Source organism: Polypterus senegalus, chromosome 17 (genome assembly GCF_016835505.1).
Source record: "Polypterus senegalus isolate Bchr_013 chromosome 17, ASM1683550v1, whole genome shotgun sequence".
NCBI lineage: Eukaryota > Metazoa > Chordata > Cladistia > Polypteriformes > Polypteridae > Polypterus > Polypterus senegalus.
Genome location: NC_053170.1, coordinates 95,935,413 through 95,952,060, shown reverse-complemented (window position 1 = coordinate 95,952,060; position 16,648 = coordinate 95,935,413). Strand labels below are relative to the sequence as shown.

The following is a 16,648-nucleotide window of genomic DNA, read 5'->3' as shown; positions in this document are numbered from 1 at the left end:
AAAAGCAAAAAGTGAAAATTAAACACATATTTCCAGATGTGTACAGTTTAACATAACAAAGAATTAGTATCTAGAAATGGCCCTTAGAGTGTTTATTCCATTTAGCTACAGATGTTTTTGCTGTTAATTATTTACCATTCAAACCCCAAATCCTCTTATTATTAGCTATATGTGCAGTTTAAAAATAAATAAATTCAATCATTACGTTGGTGTCTATCTTTAATTGAAAGTTCTAACAGAGGGCTGCAATACAATCTTAGCACTGTATTAGGCATTCAAAGGCTTATTTTCTTTGCAGTTTCCTTATTGAAAATGTAAACAAGATATTGTTAACCGCATTTCTTTCGTACTCAATATAAAAGGCCCCAATACTGCTAAGTGAAAATCTAAATTAAGAGTAGACATTGCAGTATTTTGTCTTGTATACCGTTTGACTTAATGATCACATACTCACCTATTACAACAGGGTGCGAGCCTAGCAAGGCTTCTTTATATTTGCACAGGCTTTCGTCCTCCTTATCTAGCTCTTGAATCTCCTTCAATGATTTTTGTGCAGGTGGCTTATAGTTTACAGAGGACTCATCTACTGCATTTTCTGCCGCAATTGCTGCCAGCTGTTCAGGGGTGGGTTCATGTTCTGCCATTTTCTTCTACCCACAATCCTGAGACAAGAAACAAAGAAAATGAAAATTAACTATGTCCCTCTCCAGCCCTCTTCTCAAGGCACCCCAAGTATTTGTGGTCACCAAACAGTACAATAATTTGCTAAATTACCTCACTGGCACGCCTGTCTCAGTTAATCAAATTCTGTTTAATCTGAATCAAGTGCGCTTTTGGGGGTATGTTATAAATGCTCTGTATGGCAAGGAAGATTTGATGAGAGGTCTTGGAGTAAAACATGTACAAGTTTAGGCATTTCACAGAACAATACATTTTTGGAAAACTCAGTAAAGTTATGCTACTTTTTATCATATCAATCTTTAAACTACATTGATTCTAATATTATACAGTATTTTCAGAAGAAAAGAAACACCTACTACTCAGGTAAATAGACTTAAACATTTTCTTGGATAGTCCAAGAATTTTGCATAGGCACAGTATAAAAGCACAGATTCTAAATGGGATGCTTCTTCCAGTGGTCTGTACAGTGGGAGTAGAAAGTACTCAAACCACCTTTTTCCTATACTACTGTACCACTATTTGCCGTGTTGCCACTGAAGGTTGACATACACACAAACATGCTTCCTTAAACCTGCATTAAAGTGAAAAGAAAGGAACTAGCTCTGGTCAGTGCATTACTGTTAATCATTAAACCTGAACACTGAAAATAAGGCAAAGATAAATTTTAAAGACATTTCATGCCATGTACTGTCTGTGCAAAGATTTGTTTAAAAGTGAAAACGTGACACAAACTCTCTTTATATTACAAGTATTTTGTGCATTTTTGTTTAGCACTAGGCACATATTGACATATTTAGGAGTCAAGCACTTGCACAGTCTGTTTACTGTCAGGGCACCCACGCACTTCACTGCATATGAAGTGTTCCTGCTGTTAGTTCTCCTCAGCCCACACACTTGCTACTCAGTGTTTCCAAAAAGGTGACAGGGATATGACGCAGGAAAACTCGTCTGGTGTAACCTCCTTCAGCCATGCCCTCTAAACTGAAAAGAGATCTGAAGCAACAGCTCTATGCAAAAAAGCAAGAAAAGGAGACCCTATTTGAACTAGGGTCCAACAAAAGGAGTACACAAAGTATAAATTGGTCCTCAAATGGCAGCTGAAAGCAAGTACTGCCTGGCTCAAGATTATGGCTTAAATGGTTTTTTGGTAAAGTATTGTACAATTTTCAAACAACCTCACTCTAAATTCCCCAAACAGCCTTTAATCACATTTCTTTTTCACTGAAGACCCTGAATCTATTCCACTTTTGAATGTAAATGTGTACTTTAAAAAGGAAACAGTCACTTTCTTCTGTCATTTAATAGTGAAAAACTCTTTCATGTAGGAGATTTGGGGAAAAAAAATCCTGCAGCATTAAACTAAATGGTCCCATCATTTCAACTGCCAGAAGAGTTGATCGGTAACGTCACTGGTCTAGTAATGAAGGAGGGGAAGAACTCAAATCCCAAGAACCAATGCAGTGGGGTGGACTAAGCCATGCATAGCCAGCTATCCCCCCTAACCCATTGTGTTGACTCTTGGGTTTTTACATTTTTTCCTCATTGCAATACTAAACCAGTTATACCACTGGACCATTCTAGATTGGCAATTTATACCAAGATAGCTGCAATGTTTCACATTGCAATTGTTTTAAGCCTCTACATTACAGGATTTTTACTATTATGTCAGAAAATGTTGTCTGTTATCCTTGAAATACTGTCAATTTAAATAAAGAACGTATCACAAACACAGTTTATCAGTAACACAGTGCAGCAAGGCAATTGCATTTCTCAATGGAAACTTAATTATACAAATTACAATTACCTAAATTAAACTCGTAACAAATTAGATAAACAATTGGTAATGAATAAATGTAAATACAAAAAAAATTAAAAAAGCTATATTTTGATTTCCAACAGATTCGACATAAACATTTTTCAAAAAATGTTGATGCAGTACCATAAAATGGAAAGCCATTCAGAACCAAAAGGTAAATAAATGACAGCAGTTGAGAACAGTTGGAAACATCAAAATATATTCAATAATATTAATGGAATTTTAATTTTGCACATATTTCATTTGAAATCATGCATCGCCCCATTTCCACTTCTGGTCACAAACTCTTGATGCGGACTCAAGTAAAAGTGGCCGAAGTGATTTTTCTGCACACAGGGCTGCAGTGTTCACTACTAGGGATGAGGGAGAGCTGATCTGCACTACAACTGCTGCTCCAAAACCAGCAGAGACAGTTGATGCATTTCAAGCACGTAGTTAAAACGATCCCTTCCCATTTGGCAAATCAGACACAGTCCACTGGGAGCAGATCTTTGGGTATACCAAAGACATGCTGGAGGGAACTAGATATCTTAGCTGGGCTGTGGTGGGCAAATGGGGATTGTCAAGTTCAGCACGTCGCAGCTATGACTCGCACTTGCAGTAATTTTACTGGTGAAGTGACAGGACATAAAAACAATTGTACAGCCAATATACCATGCTCATCTTGCTGCATTTTAACTAAATACCTATGAATGTAGCAGATTTGAGGGCAAAGCTCTACAACTAATGAAAAGCAAACTCCTTCACAAATAATCTAAAACAACAAAAATATCCATCATTGTGGATTACTCCTGTGACTGAAAAGCTGTCAAAGAGAAGACACCTGTGCAGTCACCCCACCAGCCATTTAAAATGATATTACGTTTACAAAGCCAATCCCAGTAATGGTTTATTCAACAGACACCTCCATTAAACGTAATGAGCTAAAAATAAACCTACAAGCCAAGCACTTAAAAATAAAACACAAACACTCTGCTTAAATGACCAAGATTGTAGAAAAATAGTGGCATGTGATCCTAGGAAAGTTGTAGCATTTAAAGCAGAAAACAGGAACCAAAATGACTGGCATGAAATGTAAAATACACTTGGCAACAACTGCCAAAACACAGTGAAAGTTGATAATGTCACCCTAAATACGATGCAAGTTCTAAAACACCCAAGTGAAATTACACAACAGAATATGTAAAGCCCCCCCGAGCTTTAACAAAATCAAGTTTTTAGATCATGTGCTTTCATGCTGACAGCATTTGGGCCACTTCCAAGCACAACATAAAATACCCAATGTAACAAGCTGCATGATCCCTCCGTAACAGTTTTGGTTACTTTTGCTGTAGGCAGTATACTTGGAAGTCATTTTTATATTGTGATTTGAAGCAGCAGGGTGCAAATAATACATTTACACTAAAGTAAGGAACAAAGATATCTGATAGGGAATTATACCCGTTTTGTAGTTTTCATTTAAAAATACCCAGTCAGCGTCCCACTTCTATTAAATAAATGTGTAAATAATTACCCAACAACTCAGATTTAAATAAATAAATATGGAAAATCTGCTTACATACTGTAACTAAAGAAAGATGCATCAAAATATATGGCTTAGGCACAAGCAGGAACTTTGGGGAGTAATTTTTTCATAACATTAATAACTAGATTGTACACCAAACAATTATACTTTTTTGATTCTTTTGTACTTTTATATAGCCACAGTGTACGTCAATTACTAAAGGACTACAATGAAAATCTGTCATCTGCCTTTCTGTATGAAAATCCAGAAAGTCATTCTTTTATTTTCTTTTTCCTTTTGGGGTGTGTATAGAATGTAGCTCTCATTTTCCATGACTACATATGAAATCATACTTTAACTTTTGGATTCCTAGTGAGGTGCAATTCTTAATAAAACAGCAAGAAAAACTGCTCAGCGGTGTTTTCTTTCTCCATGCTGGCAGTTACCTTAATTTCACTGGGGGGAAAAAAATGAGTCTTGGAAAAGTACTTGCTGTTCGTTTAGCTATATTTAAAGAGGAAAAAAAAAAAGAAATCTGGCTTTTAAACACATTGAGTGAAATGTGAAGTAACATGGTGTTCAGAACTACAGTATTTGGCAGAGACCAAAAGCAGGCCTGTATACAGGTAAATGCAAGCAATTACTGGCCATTAAAATAGCAAATTGTACTAAAACAAAACTTTTTTTTTTTTTATATAAAGTTTTTTCTTTTATTGACCATTATAAAAAGCACAGAATATGAATTTTATAATTTTAATTGGTTAACCCCAAGATAAACAATACCTAAAACAAGACTTGTTCAAGACCTTAATAAAGTTGAACTTATTTATCAATCCATTTCAACATAAAATGTTCTAATCTATATAAACATATGGTATTTTGTTGTTTGTTAGTTCAGACTATATTACATTCATTTATTTCTGAACTTGTTTATCCAATTGACTTTGAAGCTGAAGTTATCTCAGCAGCACAGCGAGAACCAAATTTCAACAAGGCACTCTCCGGCGTACACCCACTCAAAAAAAAAAAAAACTGTCTAAATATCCGAACCCCCGCACTGGCTTCATAACAGCTGGGGGAAATTGACATTACAAAATATTGGCCCAATGTATGGAACAAAACACACAGATAGTACCCTCCCAGCTTAACCACTTCACCAAGCAACAGTGCATATAAAATTGGCTAAATTCATACTGACGTTTGGCAGAGAGCTGGTTTGGTTTATCATCAGCATGAATCCAATATTTGATAAGATATGTCAAATATCAATATTTAATATGAATGAATATACTAAAATGTAACAGTATATTAAACAAGTGATTAAAATCAGCTGTCTTGCTTTCGACTAATACTAAGCAATCATTTCTAGGTGGCATGATACATATGACCAGATTCTGAAGCTCAAACCAGCCTGTGTTGACTCCAAACAGCAAACTGGTGCCCACTGCATGTTAGTGACTAAAGGGTACAACAGAGTTAACTCTCCAAAGCAAGTAGCACAAGTAGACTCAAGAAGTGGATTCTGTTACTGCCGTCTCTTCCCGATGTCACAAGCACTCGCCTTTCTTTCTCTAGCAGGCAAAATTGGGATCACTACTAGAGCAGCACAGCAGAAAACATGGGTGACTAATAAGAACAGCAAAAAAGAGATCTGAAAAAACATGGAACACTTTCCAGGCAACCATTATATCTGGAGTTAACATACACTGCTGCATTGTGCTCTTCTGTGGTGATCACAGTGCACTTAAGACAAACGCAGTTTCACATTAACTGGCAAAAGAGCAACATTACTAATTAAGATAAACAACAGATTACATAAAGAGTTATAAAAAAAGTGAAAAAAGTTGCCCCCACAAATTTAAGTTATTAAATATTTTTGGTAAATAGTGCACTTTTCTTATTCCAGTGTTTTTCATCAGCCATTCTAATTAATGTAAAGTTTCTTTGTTTGTTTTCCATCACTGCATCCCAGACATCAGTGACACCACAATGCTTGACTACTAGTAGGAGGACATTACTTTATACTGTATATAATCCGTGTAAGAATTGCTGCTCAAATAATGGATGACTATGATATTTTCCAAATGTCCTAATTTTTCTATACAACATTACTCCAGACATACTGAACTTGTCCTCCTTATAAGTGAACCATGGCTTCAGTCATGCTATCCTAACATGAACATTGGTTTTGCCCGATATCTTCATGATGTAACCAAAACCTTTTATTTTAGTAAGCCTCACCCATCAGCTTAAAGGCTTCAGGAAAAACTTGAAATAAATCCTTTAAAAAACGTACTGTGTGTGCTTGCTGCGAAATGAAAATGGTCAGCAAAAAAAAAAAGCCTGTCCTTTTTGTAATATTTACAAAATCAACATTGTTTTATGTTTTTTTTTTAAATCACAGATTTTTGGCAATATCTATCCCAGGAAAGGATAAATGTTTACTTCTCTATTCACAGTAACTGATAAGGGTGGAGTTTTCATATCAACAGTAACTAATATAACAGAAGCTACTGTGCAAACTGAAAGTGCCATAGTAAGACAATATAAACTGAAATCTGCTTCTCTAGTTGCTTAGCACAACGCCACCTTTAAGCTAAAGAAGCACAAACATGAAGTAAAAAATTACAATATTAAAAATTAAAATTAAAAAGCATGCACTGAGCGGGCAAATTGTAACATGCATGTCTTCTGAATGTGGCAAACAAACCAGAATATTTAAGGAAACCCTCACACAACCTCTTAAAGTACAGGTTCCACTGTGCCACTTGGAGCTTTGTGCTAAGCAGGGTGTAGCTACAGCTAATAAATAAACAGACTTCATATAACAAAAGTGGTCAATTTGGTCCTTCAGTCTAAACCGCTTCTTCCACTTTAAATTTTGAAAAGTGTGTCCAAAATTCCAGGGTTTATGAAGGCTGGAAAACATTTTCCACATCTGCACCAACAGTTGCTAGTTATCGTGAGTGTTGCCATAACTTCACGCCGGAAATGTTCCTCTCTCCTTTCTCTGTCTTTCCATGTTCTCTTCAATCTATTGCCCAGATTGATACGTTCACACTCAAAAAATAAGGTTTAGCAATATATGTCTTGTCATTTTCATTGTCCATCAGGCATATTGCTGACATAAAATAAGCTTGCATAACAAAATGCTCTTAAAATTTTAATTTCACCAGATATCCCTCCCTCCTCAAAAAAAAAAAAAAGCTTTACTTGCTTGAATTTGCAAAGAAAAGCATCAATGCGGCTGGACCCTTAATAAAATAAACTACAAAAATACAATCCCCTGGGGTAATGAGGAGTAAAGTCTAAAGGACAGCTGTACTCGAAAATTGTAACATGCAAAAATACAGTTTCATTAAAACAAATCTTGAATACAAACGTTTCTGATAATTACATATAGTAAATCAACACTCGGGAATATTTTCTGTTTTAAAGTGGCTGTACTTGGTAAGCTTTAAGGCTTTTGTTTCAAGCTTCCTTTGGTGTCCCAAAGGCTGCTATTGTTTAAGTCACTTGGTGGATTTTTTTTTTTTTTTAATTTATAAATAATGCTTCTCTTAAGAACAAAAGGTTTTCAGACCAAAAGAATGCATACAATCACTGTAAAAAAAAAAAAAATTAAAAATCCTTCAGTTTAAGAAAGAAAAAAAAAAAAAACAAAAACCAACATATCCCTTATCTTAGCATATGCAAGCTAAAACATTAGCTAAATTTATTCACCAATGTTGCTTTTGGTATTTGAAAAAACAGACAATGACTTAGCCACAATATCAGAATAAAAACTTACTGTAACATCAGTATAACCTGAACCAGCAAACAATGAGACTATCAGGACGCTTTCATTTACAACAAACCATTAAAGATTCTTTTGTAACAAGACTTTTCAAATCAGGCTTGTCCTCAAGTTACTAGGTGGCACCTGATATTTGATGCTGGGACAGTTATGTTTACATCAGTACATTCAGGAAACTCTCACTGATGAGGAACACTTGTTAGACAATGGCTCCTGCCTTGCACTTTATTATTTTACAATACAAATGAAAATCATTGTTTTCTCTTTCCAAGGTAAAAAAGTACCAATTACAGAACTTACTGCTGCAAATTCGTTCAGAGTTCGCCCTAGAACAAGACTGGCCTTGAAGGCAGTAATTAAGTTGTCAGCCATTAAATGTTGCACTGTTTAGGACCTGAATTACTCATAAATAAAAAATAAATATTCGGAGATTTATTGTATACACAGAGGCGAATAGGCACACATTGATATTTTCTTATATACTATAAAAAGAAACACATATGCTTTAACTCTTTTAAGGCGGATGTCAACTTTTGTCGACAACAGGGTTGAGGGCAGATGACTAAAGTTGACATCCATGGGTAGAGGGTGATAATCATCTGGAAACATTGACAAAAGTCACCCTTACTTTATAGGTAGGCCGTCCTTGCACATGCAGGAATTCAACATTCCTCCTAGCGGGAGTAGCGTAAACAATACCTAGAATGGCATTAACATCTGGCGAGAGAGGCAAAGCAAATACGCAGTGGATGACGTTTTACGTATATTTTTTATTTTGAATTTGACTTGTCGGACTACAGTTTTGGTGTAGGAGATCTGTAGATCAAGATCTAAAACGAAAGTGAGGTACAGGTATCAGCTGTGCTGATCAGTCCCCAGCTGATCTGCTGATGCCACCCCTATGCACCTACTGACACTGAGATGGCTAACATGCTGAAATAAGACACTGCATACAGTAACAGATGGTTTACATTGATATATGTGAAAAACTATTTCTTTGTATGCTTTTCAGAAAATTTAGTTTTTTGGAAAAATATTCAGACCTGAGAGAAAAGGAAAAAAAAATAATCAGCCCTAAAAATGTTAAATTATTTCCATTTACTGCATATTTATTTTATATACAGTGCACTAATTTCAGTTCAGATTGTACACCCTTTAAAAAAATGATGCCCTAAATGGCACCTCATTATCAATGTGCCCATATTTTGTTCTAATGCCAGTGTACACAAGTGTAATTAACAACACTGTGATAGTTTACTGCATATACAACTGAGGCTTATATGCAACAAACCCACATTAACTGTTTCATTAAAATCAAAAGCAAAAATTCTTGCACAGTTCCATAATTAAACTTAGTAAAAATAAAAACAATAGAACTGTAATGGTATTTATGGTTATTTCAGTTTTGTTTTCATGGCTGATCACCACAAATGGACTATTAAACAATTGAAGTGGCTGGAATAGCTAAAATATGGCACTGTACGGATGCACTGCTGGAGGACATTTTGACAACACACACTAGACACACAGTATTTAACCGTCATTATTTTCTTCAGTAGTTTACATGGTACACTCAAATGCACAGAAGATGACATTATTGGTACATATCTGAAAAAGGCTAAATAACATTTTCTCCCGATTTCCATAAGCCTGACAGAAAAAATGTCAACTGTGTGCATTATACTGCAGGGTAATATGTTTTGAAAAAGGCAGCAAATAAGGCAGCTAAACAGTCGGAATGTTTATGTGATAATTTCTTATTTGGACTAAATCAGAAATAAACAAACTTGCAGGACATTAAATGGCAAAGTTTAAATACTTTTATTGGACTATGGCATTGTAGCATGTTCAAGTACTCATTTGTTCTTAACCAATTAACTTCAGAGCCATAAAACAAGGTCATTTTTGTTTTTATTTCATTACAGTATTAAGAAATGGTACATCACACACCCAGCCAAACCCATAACCGGTTATTATGTGTGTAGTATTTGCACATTTTCCCCACGTCTGTGTGGTGTTTCTTCAAACATCCCCTAAAGTTATGCTTGTTCGGTTAATTGACGTTTATAAATTGACCCTAGTATGAGTGCATGCCCGGTGAAATGCTGGCACACTGTCCAGGGCAGTTTCCTGTATGGCCTCTGCCTGATGCTCCTGGGATAGTCTCCAATCCCACCGGAACCTGAATTAGATTATCCAGGCTCTAGTTACTACAGTTAAATAAAATCAAGTCTTTTTTTTTTTTTTAAATTAATAAGTACTTATAATGTGAGAAATTCAAGGAAAAAGGTTAAAAATAATCTACATCTCATTCCACTCTTAAAAATAGTGGATGTAGAGCAGCACTTAATATTTCTTACACACTCAAGTTACATACTGTCAAGCAGCTGCAGTCAAAGCTAGGTCAGCTTGTGTAAATAATGAAAGATTATTAACACTGTACTTTCAAAAGAAAATACTTAAGCATTATTCATATTCTCTGCCCCAAGATTAAGGTCTTCATGTTGCTTGAAGACTCCAGAAAGCCTACATTTGTATTCCTCTCACAAACAAAAAAGGCTCACATTCATTCTGGCATCCTCGGTTGCAGTGCTCTACTGTCAATGACTGGCTGTATTTAACAATGAACAGGCTCCCTGAACACTAAACATGTTTCAAGAGAAGTCTGTGTTATGTAATCCTAATAATAGCTAAATACATAAATCATGAGCAATATACAGAATAGGTCAAATTCAGTATAAATAAAAACAAACTAATATATATATCAGCAGAACCTACATAATCAATAGCATGTACTGAGACACATTTGCATTCAGACCTTGAGGTTGTATACTGAATAATTATAATGAAAGATAAGGTAAAATTATGACTAAATATTCCGATCATTTATTTTTATAAAATGCCATTTTGAATTTAACATTAAAATATAAAGAGGTTGCAACAGAAGAGAGTATAAGAAAATAATTGTAACTTAATTCTGGTAGAAGTCCTTTATAAAATCCCTCTTTAGAGACTTTAGTATTTCAGCCTGTTCATTTGCAAGGTATTTTAAATATTTAAACAGAATTGTTAAAACTTAATTCAACCAAACCAATAAATTGAATATTTCTTCATTTACTAATAAAGCTACAAGGCATACAATGAATTTTCCAGATTCTAGGCTTTCCCCTGTTAAAGCACAAATAACAAAAAATCATTTCAGAAGAAATAAATTTACCATACCTGTATACTCAATGCTGACAAACTGTACTGTAAATATGCATGCTCGCTCTCACACACACACACACACACACAGTACTCTCCAGCACTGATTCAGACAAATCACCCTTATGGTGACAGGGGGACAAAGGTGCATTCTCTTAGAAAATTTCATATGTGCACATACACAAAAGACGAAGAGCTGGAATCTTCAGGTTGCCAGGCATACAAAGGTTTTCTCTCCCACAGTGGTATGCTAGACTGGGCAACTGTGAATCACATTTTAAAGACTTTAATTACTTTAATAATCTTTTGACAGAATTTTCTGCACACGTGCAGGAGATCTATTTCCATAATAGGATGTGAAGTGGACGGCTCTATCTTTATTACCACATTTATGTAAAACTTGATTGCAAATACACTGGAAGCTTTTGTTGTAAAAAACCCATTTCCCAAAGGTGGGAGCTGTGAATCTGTTGACTAACCAGAAAATTAGTACTTTATTTTTTAAACTGTAAAATTCTTTTATATAAAAAAAAAAAAAAAAGGGGGGGTTACTGTTGCACTTTTATTAGGCCATGTAGGGAAAGTGAACATAATTCTTCATGGCATGCCACAACTGGACAGCACTGCTTGTTTTTAGGCTGACAACAAATTAATTTCTAATCGATTACAAATTATGACGATCTAAACATACACTCATATTACAGTCAAAGTTATCATTTAAAATATGATTTAAATCCCCCGTACATTTTCAGTGAGGGTGGCAATTTGCCCAAACCTTAACACTTAGCTGAACACTGTGCATTTAAATGATATCAAACTGGGCTCATGACAGTTAGCAAGTGTGCCCTGCAGTGACTTGTCACCAGGCCAGAGATGGTTCTCGCCTTACAAACAATGTTGCCAGGGATCTTCTCACAACCCAAAACTGGATAAGCAGTCTGGAAAATGGACAGATGAGTTCCAAATAGACAGCTTTAATGGGTTCAAAGACAGGTAAACTAGTGACATACTGGTATAACTTAACTACCGATTGTCTAACAAAAACCCAGAGCAACAACATCCATCTAAAGTGATGGACACAAGGCTATAAAATAAGTATTTTTGTATGTAGGGACTTAATATACAATATTTTGGTTACTATGCACCTTATTGCTGGTTGTCAAGTTATTCATCTAAACCATCTCATGCAACATCATACCACAATTTGTAATGGACAGGCATTGCCATTTTCCGCTTATTTGTGCTATCAGAGACCCCTGTTCTATACAAGCAGGCTCAGGAAATATACAAATGGATCTTTCCATGCTGAACCACATCAAAGGAACGAAGTATGCACTGGCAGGTTATTAAATACTTAGCGGACACCTTCACCCAAAGATGCTTACAAGATCAAGACACAATGTTAACTGTTTGCACATATACTTTACAGCTGACACACTGGGGTGTTAAGTGACAAGAGTAAGAGGTAGTAACTAAACAGGTAACGTTCTGGTTTACATGCCAGTACAATACAAATGCATTTTATATAGCAAAAATTACACAAGGAGGGTTGCAAAGGGCTTTAACAGTCTCTGCCTTTTGACAGCCCCCAAGCCTTGACTCTCTAAGACAATGAAAAACACCAAAAAGAAAAAAAAAAAAAACTCTTGTAGGGGGAAAAAAAATGGAAGAAACCTTGGGAAAGACAGTTCAAAGAGAGAACCCTTTCCAGGTTGGCTGGGCGTGTAGTGGGTTTCAAATACAACACAATACACAGAACAGAACACAAGTAATCCTCAATACAAATATAAATAGTGCAATAGAAAAATTACAAATACAGAGCAGAACCACCTCATGGCACAAGCTGTGCCTTTAGCAAGCAATTTGATTTTATCTAGGCTGGATATAAAAGAGTAAAATGTATATTTTAAAGTACAACCTTAGCCTATAGAAGGCACACTGTCCATTAACTGTACTTGGGATGAAGTTCTCCAAGAAAGCATTCTAAGACACTTGAGGATTACAATCACTAAGCGAATTAGTAGGACACTTGTACACCTGCTTAGTGATGCAAATATCTAATTAGCCAATCATGTGCCAGCAGCGCAATGCATAAAACCACGTACACCACAACTGGGGAAAGAAATGGAATCTTAGGGATTTGGACCATGACACAATTGTTGGTGCCAGACAGGCTGGTAACAGCTGATCTCCTAGGATTTGTCACACACAATAGTCACTAGGGTTTACTCGGAATTGTGCAAAAAACATCCAGTGAGTAGCAATTCTGCATACAGAAGTGCCTTGTTGATGAAAGAGGTCAGAGAAGAATGACCAAACTGGTTCAAGCTGACAGAAAGGCTGTGGTAACCAAGATGACCACTTTGTACAACTCTGGTGACAGAAAAGCAAATCAGAATGCACAACCTGATGAACCTTGAGGAGGATGGGCTACAAGAGCAGAAGACCAAGTCAGGTTCCACTCCTGTCAGCCAAGAACAGAACGCCGAGGGTACAGAGATGGTAGGGTCAGGATTTGGCAGTAACCACATAAATCCATGCACTCAACCTGCCTTGTGCCAACAGTTTAGGTTGGTGGGGGTGTAATTGTGTACAGAATGGCGGGCCCATAAATACCAAATCAATCATCTCTTGAATACCATGGCCTATTTGAGAACTGTTGCTGACCATGTGCATCCTTTCATGACCACAATTTACTTGTCTCCTAACGACTACTTCTAGCAAGATTAGTTTGTTACTAATTAATCTCAAAGTGGTTTTATGAACATAACAAGGAGTTCAGTGTTCTTCAGTGGGCTCTCCCAGTCTCTGGATCTGAATCCAATAGAACACTTTTGGGATGTGGTAAAACAGGAGATTCGCAGGGTGAGTGTGCATCTGACGAATCTGCAGAAACTGCATGATACAATATCAACATGGACCAAAATCTCAAAGGAATATTATCAACATCTTGTAGAATCCACGCCATGAAGAACCGAGGCTGTTACGACAGCAAAAGGAGGCCATACCCAGTATTAGTATAGTCTGGGCTAGATCTGGGCTAAGGCCGAGTAGCTGCTTGCCTGGGCACTGAGACTTCTTGCCCACCAAGACATATCTTTCCCCAACCTCCTCACTCTTCTGTTATTATAGAGTGACGGTATATACACAAGTATTCTCCAATCGCCAAGAGGGACAAATCAATCTCTCTGAACCCTCCCCTACCCACTCCATAAAATAGAATGTGCCCTGATATCCAAGGACAATACCCAACAATCCAGTTCTTCAAATTCATACACAGATACAAATGTATTCCCATCCCCAAGGGGGATTTTTGATTTGACTTTAAAATAACAACAACACAATCTGATCCACAAGAGGGAGCATACACCCACAGTGTACAGGCAGCACAGAGTATAGCATTCCTAATTTGCTCAGTGAGCGTACACTTTGACTGTTTTATTATTTCTACAGTGAGGGTCCTGAAATAACTCACTAGGGCAACATACTGTCCATCAAACGAGGGTTAACTCTAGACACCCAACTAAAACGCTTACATTCCAACTACTGGTGACAAGACATGGGTTTTCTGGTGACCAAGACGCTGGCGAGATGTGTGACCATTCAGGTCATCATCATGTGTAAAAAAAAAAATACATCTCTTATTTTATCATCCATCCATTTTCTAACCCGCTGAATCCGAACACAGGGTCACGGGGGTCTGCTGGAACCAATCCTAGGCAGGGCACCAACCCACCGCAGGACCCACATATCAAGCACACACCGTGGCTAATTTAGAATCGCCAATCCACCTAATCTGCACGTCTTTGGACTGTGGGGAGAAACCCACGCAGACACGGGGAGAACCTGGGTCTCCTTACTGCGAGACAGCAGCGCTACCACTGCGCCACCCTTATTTTATCATGCAGGTAGCATATAGGGTACAATATTTGACAACTATTAAAAAAATATATAAATATTCAAAAATAAAAACAAACCAAAGCATCAATTCTGTATGATGGAACTTAACATTAATCAGCAGGATGCCTAAGCACTCAGGGGTTTCTATCAACACCTGCAGCACCCGATTGCCCACGTATTAAGCAGAATATTATCAGAAGCTCGTACAAGGATTTGATTTGACCGGATTTGAGTTACACGGCGATGGCAATAAGGGATAAAATTGTATTCCATAAAACACCTAGCCTCCTCGGTACGCTAAAGTAAACCAGCTGGGAGGGAAGGCCCACTTTCATATGAAGTGAAGACTGACTTTGAAAGAGACACGAGGCTTTGCGATCGGTACTTCAGGAAGGGGCATTGTAACAGACTACTTGGGTACCTTACACAAGCCAAGCTGTCACGACCAAGAAAACGTTGAGGGGGGAGCAGCGGGGTCTTAGACCGTCGCGAAGGGTTTATCACAGAATATACATCTAGTGTATAAATTAAAGCGAGTAAAGCGTCGCCGCCGAGTTGCAAGAGCTCAGCTCCCCCGCCTCTCAGGCGCCACCGCCCTGCTCTGTACAGAAGGAGCTAGAAGGAGAATGAGGCTGGGCCACTTGCTCAACTCAAAACCACCGTTTGCAGCTCATATAAAAATAAACGTCCGACTAAGTAATACAGATTGTCAAGATATCTTTTTATCGGTAGTGTGGCAAAGTGCATAGCCATTGGTGAGACTAAATTTTACATCTTAATCAGTTTCCTTCCCGTCAGTGCCGACAAACCCGGGGTTTTTGATGTATCTGCCATCTCGGCCCATTAGCCACCGGTTTCATGGTGACTCTTTAGTTACAAAAAAAATCAACTTCGCCTAAATCGCACTCCGAAAAGTTTTCACTGTTCAATCGATTCTGCTTTTCCTTCGATTTCACATTTTCCAGATCCCCGAATGCCAGACACAAAGCATCACTTCCTGCAGCCAAACCGCCTAAAACAGGCAGGTCAGCACGCGCCGCGGCCGACAGGAATCACTGGATGTGAACCACCCGGACTCGAGATGTCAAATTCACCTGCGATCGTGGAGAGGACAACCGCGCCGCGGGAGAAGATGCGAACCCTCGCGGCTTTTACACTCGGGTAGCGTTTTCGGCACAGGTGCACGAGGGCTTCGAATCGAGTCTGCAGACCGTATACTTTTTAGAGGGTGAAAGAAAAGTGAGTAACACAATGCGCCACTATGCAAAACCGGCAGCGACGCAGGACGTGCTGTACAGACCAAGCGGAGAGGAATTTATTTCTGCAAGAACACCAACTACGCAAATCTTCTCCATCCGTCTTGTTCGCTTCAAAATATAAAACGGCGGACACTGAGCAAACAGTCCACCGAAAACGCCAACATATCAACGCCTAACTTCTGTTCCAGCCAGACAAGACTCGAAATCGCCAGTCAGTGTCGCGCAGGCTTTGAAAAACGCTCAGCCGGTGTGATGGCCAATGCTCCGCAAACTGACAGTCTCGCTGTCGGCACTAACCCTTCAACCGCCCCACGCATCAAACTAACCTTACCTTCGAAAGCCGCCTCGCGTTCTCTTTACCCGTGCTTTGCCTTCTCTGTCTCGCCCTTCTCGTTTCGGAGTGTAGCAACAGCAGCTCTGTTTCCTTTGCTTGGAATGGCGAATAAGAAGTGGAACCGCCCGCCCGACACGCTTCCGGGAACCGGTGG

The 16,648-nt window shown here is 37.9% G+C and overlaps 1 protein-coding gene across 1 annotated transcript in view; it reads right to left on the bottom strand.

Moving 5' to 3' along the window:
- The window catches only part of arhgdia (Rho GDP dissociation inhibitor (GDI) alpha), a 33,443-nt gene extending 16,795 nt beyond the window's left edge, over positions 1-16,648 (bottom strand). The window contains exons 1-2 of the mRNA XM_039739218.1: positions 16,492-16,648; positions 455-662 (exon numbers count right to left, since the gene is read on the bottom strand). Coding sequence (XP_039595152.1) covers positions 455-644 — 190 coding nt within the window. The 5' untranslated portion in view covers positions 645-662; positions 16,492-16,648. The remainder of the gene's footprint in view (positions 1-454; positions 663-16,491) is intronic.